Genomic DNA, 4,727 nt, shown 5'->3' with positions numbered 1-4,727 from the left:
GGGAGGAGGCCCCTGAAGACATGGCCGGCTCGTTCCAGCTCCTCCTCTTTGGTGGTCTACTCTCCAGAGCCTTCTCCTCCCATGTGCCCACAATCCTCCTAAGGCAGAGTGACAGGGGGAAGGCAGAAGCCTCTGAGCAGGCCCTTGCACCCCGGGAAGGAAGAACTGGATGGGATCTCTGGAGGGCGATGGGGCTGGGCTGGGCCTTACACTGATTCCCAGACTCCGGATGGCCGGCGCTTTCGCCTGCCGCCAGGAAGCTGGTGAGGAGGAGGCGGGTATAGGGGTGAGTCAGCGATGACAGGAGCCCAAGGGACAAAGGTCATGGGTGGAGAATTGAGAGACGCTGTTTACAGCAGCCCACCTCTTCCAGGAGGTCTTCCAGTGCTAAGCCAGCCTCAAGGTCCAACCCACTCTGACCCTCTCTTCCCCCTTTTCCTGTTTGTTAGGAATTTTATCCTGGCACTGACAATGTGTGTGTCCGTGTGCTTGCCCTTTAGCCTGTGAGCTCCTGGGGAGCACGGAGGGACAATGGTTTTCTGGGGCCCCACCATTGCCTGTGACTATCAGTACTTCCTACTTCCTCATTTTATCTTGTACCGCATGGCTTGCGGGATCTTAATTCCCGGAACCAGGGATCAAACCCTCGCCCCCTTCAGTGGAAGCTCCGAGTCCTAACCACTGGACTGCCAGGGAAGTCCCCAGTACTTCCTACTTTCAAGAACCATTTCTATCTCAGTAGAGTAAGTATGTGGGAAAGTGCTTAGCACAGTACTCGGCTGTGCGTGCCATATATGTGTCAGGTTTACTGTTGGTATTTTCTGCTCATACTCTCACATTGGGGTGGATTTTACTGACGAAGGACTGGGGATCCAAACGCACTCTGGCCTCCTGCGCGGTGTGGAATCTTCCTGACTAGAGGACGGGTAGGGGCAGGCTGTAGGACCCCAGGAGAGCCGAGGAGGCGAGCACTCGTCTGGACTCAGAGTGGGCAGTGTCTCTGGGCGTAGCTTTCAGAACCCATGGGCTTCTCCGGGGAGGTCTCCTAGGGCCGGTGGGGGTGCCGTGGGAGCCGGGAAGGGGTCGGGATGAGCCCAAACTCTCTCCGGACCTCCAGACCTGCCCACACAACACTCGGTGGGCCAAGGGGCGGGACTGGAAGTCTCCGGCTGGGCTCTGGGGAGTTACACACCGGCCATGGGGATTAGTGAGGCTGAAAAGAACATTTGCCTAGGAAGGGAAAACGGGAAGTGAGAGGCTGAGGATAACACTCTGCAAGTCCCCAGAGACCCGCTGTAGACCAGTGGGGGGGGGGGCAGGAGGAGGTGGTGCAGTCTGGCGATATCATGACAGGTCCCCCACCCCAGCCTCACCCCTTCTCCCCCAGAACACAGCTGCATCAGATGCCCCGCCCCCTCTGCCTGCACCACCTGTCATTGGCTGGGGATAAGCCCTGCCCCACAGAGGCGGCCTCCCATTGGCTTAGGTCTTTGCTGTTTGCATGCCTGTGGGGGTGGGGGAGAGGCGTCATTCCTTGGAACCCTCGGACTTCCTTTCTGTTTGTCTGGGTCATCCGTCTGCCCATCGCTGGCCCCAGGCTTGCTCTCTGGCCCCAGCCCTCTCTCACTCTCTCTCTCTCTGCAGCTGTCTCTCTCGTGCCCGCTGGCCTGTCTCTCCTTCCCGGCAGTCGCCTCCTTCTCCGCCTGCCTGGGTGGCCGCCATGGGCCGGAAACGGCTCATCACTGACTCCTACCCTGTAGTGAAGAGGAGGGAGGGCTCCGCTGGGCACAGCAAGGGGGAGCTGGCACCAGAGCTAGGTCTCTGAGGTGTGGGAGGGCGGGAGGAGTGGATGTGAGGGACACGAGAGAACGTGGGCAATGGAAGGGGAAGTGAAGTATGTCCTCTGCTTCCTACACCAGACCTGGCAGTGGACAGCAGAGGCAAAGGGGCGGTGAGGGCTGGGGAACAGTGGGTCAGCTGTGAGGCAAGGGGCAGGGGACCAGCCCGGCAGGGCACAGGCTTGGGCAGGCCTGAGGAGCAGCATGTCATTGCAGGGGAAGAGCCCCAGCCCCTGAGCGTGGATGAAGCGGAGATGGAGCTGCTGAGGCAGTTTGACCTGGCCTGGCAGTATGGGCCCTGCACAGGTGAGAGCCCCCTCAGGCCCCGAGAGCACATCCCGGAGCCAGTCCTGCCACCCACTCGGCACCCAAGCAGCCCCAGCCCCTGCCTGACCCTCTCAGCACTGTGTCTGGAAACCAGGGGTGTGGAGGTCCTGACACACCCCTCCACCCACACTCTCTAGCCTGGACGCTTCCCTGCCCCCCACGAGGCCCCACTGTCTTCTTTCCACCCCCGCAGGGATCACACGGCTGCAACGCTGGCATCGCGCAGAGCAGATGGGCTTAGAGCCTCCCCAAGAAGTGTGGCAGGTGCTGCAGACCCACCCCGGTGATCCGCGCTTCCAGTGCAGGTCAGAGGCCGGTGGGGGGCTCTCAGGGGAGCCAGGGACTTCTCCAGGCACCGCCTGGCCCTGGATGGGGGCCGTCCTGACCGGAGGAAGAAATAGGTGCAGCCTTGGGGGGTCCTCGCTGAGCAGGCAAGAAGGTTCTACAAGGTGCTGCGCTCAGGAGGCAGAAGCTTGCCTTAATACTTATCTCTGAGCTAATGGTGGAGGAAGGGTACACTAGGGCCCAAGGGACTATTTAATACTGAGAGGTTGGCCAAGGACCAGAGGCCGTGGCCAAGAGCTGGGGCTGGTGAGAGCCGATCAAGAGACTTAACTGATGCGGGTTTTTCCCTCCATCCCACACCCCCTCGCACAGCCTCTGGCATCTCTATCCCCTCTGAAGCACCACCTTAGACCTCCCGCCCACTACTTGAGGACCTCGAGACACAAGCTAGAACCAGTTGCTGCCCCTCGGCTCACCTCTGCTGTGGAGAACATTTGGCAGGAAAGAGGTTCACAGTGAAGGGAAGAGGCTGAATGTGGAGGTCCGACCAGCAGGCTCCCAGTGCCCCCTCTGAGATCCGACACAGCCGAAGCCAAGCACCTCCTACGTGGAGAGTGGTTTCTGAGGACGAGGACCTGGCCATGACCCTTCTGAAGCTGCCACGTGCCTGACCTGAACACTGTGGTCCTTGGGATGATGTGGCAAATTAGGCACAGCTTTGGGAAGAACCAGACTCCGGCAGAAGGCAGAAGACCGAAGAGGCAAAGATGTACTCCGCACCTCAGGCTGGGAATCTGAGGGCAGAACTGGCTGGGCTTACGGGGCGAGGGGTTCACTAGTGCTTATCAATAAAGAACTCTGAGCCTGGGAGCCTGACCTCCAGTCTCGTAATGTGGCCCTGCTTGGACGGGCAGCACCCAGAAGGTTGATAGGTAGGAGAGAACTAGCACCATGCTTTCCTGCAAGGTGCGTGTGCCTCTTCCACTGCCTAACCCTAGACCTGAGAGGAAGGAAAGAGAGACACCTTAAAAAAAAAAAAACCAACAGTCAGTCTTCACAAGCGCTGAGCAACCTCTGGCGCCCCCTGGTGGCGCACACTATTCTAGCCACCTTCCCTTACCAGCCAGGAAAACCCCACTGGAGCCACCACCTAGCCTGCCCAGGGCTGCCCACCTCACAAAAATGGGTTCTTTGTCAGAGCAGGATCCATGGGGCCCATGACTCATAAGGTCCAGACAGACATACACATACCCAGCAAGCACCTGTACTTTCCCACATGGGGGCCACCTGGATCCAAAGCAGGGTTGGGGGAGCGTTTCAACCTGCAGGACCTGCTCAAAGATGGCCATCATCTGAGGAGCTTTGTTAGGGAACTGGAAGGTCCTGGGGATGGAGGAGAACTGGCCGTATTCAGAAACAGCGCTTAGGGGACCCTGGGACATACGACGTGGAGAACGGAATCAGTACTCCTTTTAATGGTGTTACTTCATCTGATGCATCAGCCCTCCATCCTGGGGCAGGCAGAGACAGAACTATTAACTCCTTGGGAACAGGCCTAGAGGGCAATCAAGTGGCCTTTTTAGTCCCCATTTTACTGAGTACTGACCATGCCTCAAGTACTTTAAATGTATTATCCCTAAATTTCCTAAAAGTCCTTCATGGTAGGTTTTACAGAGAGGGAAACTGAAGCCTAGACGGTTGTCCAAAGTTGCCCAGAAGCGCCAGCAGCAGGTATGTGGTGGCGCAGAGACTGGGGCCGTGTGCACTGGGCTCTTCCCGTCTCCGCCGTGGCCCCTGCCCGGCTGCTGAGCACCTGCTGTGTGCTGGGCTCTAGAGCTCCTCTGGGCTGTTAGTGGTGAGGAGATGGACAACAACACACACGTAAATATGATGTCAGGCGGTGGTCAGTGCTGAGCAGAATTAGGGTGAGAGGTCAGAGAATGCCAAGGGTGCTGAAGAGGTTGGTCGGGGGAGGCTCTCCAACAGGGTGGCATCGGGCAGGCCGAAGGGACAACAAGCACACCCTCCCCAAGGCAGGCGTGTTTCCAGACTGGTCCAGGGGCAGCACGGAGGCCAGGGACCGGGCAGAGGGAGTGAGGAAGTGGGGGGCAAATGAGGCCAGAGAGGTAGCAGGTTGGTCCCACAGGGCCTTGTGGACCGGGACGAGGAACCTGGATTTTATCCTGAGTGAGAGAGGAAGACACTGGTGGGGTGGGTCTTAAGCCAACAAATGACAATCAATCTTATGTCTTGAAAGCATTACTTTGGCTGTTGGTA

General features: G+C 58.5%; 1 protein-coding gene across 1 annotated transcript; it reads left to right on the top strand.

The window, feature by feature from the left end:
* Nucleotides 1-1,513: 1,513 nt before the first annotated feature.
* Nucleotides 1,514-3,320, top strand: POLD4 (DNA polymerase delta 4, accessory subunit). Its single transcript, XM_082660597.1, has 4 exons — nt 1,514-1,817; nt 2,055-2,144; nt 2,359-2,470; nt 2,823-3,320. Exons 1-4 carry the CDS (start codon nt 1,721-1,723, stop codon nt 2,845-2,847), a joined length of 324 nt encoding a protein of 107 aa, XP_082516723.1. The 5' UTR covers nt 1,514-1,720; the 3' UTR covers nt 2,848-3,320.
* Nucleotides 3,321-4,727: the final 1,407 nt, after the last annotated feature.

Source organism: Grampus griseus (genome assembly GCF_964374135.1).
Source record: "Grampus griseus genome assembly, chromosome: 8".
NCBI lineage: Eukaryota > Metazoa > Chordata > Mammalia > Artiodactyla > Delphinidae > Grampus > Grampus griseus.
The sequence above is the reverse complement of the archived record's forward strand: the minus strand, read 5'-3'. Positions and strand labels throughout refer to the sequence as shown.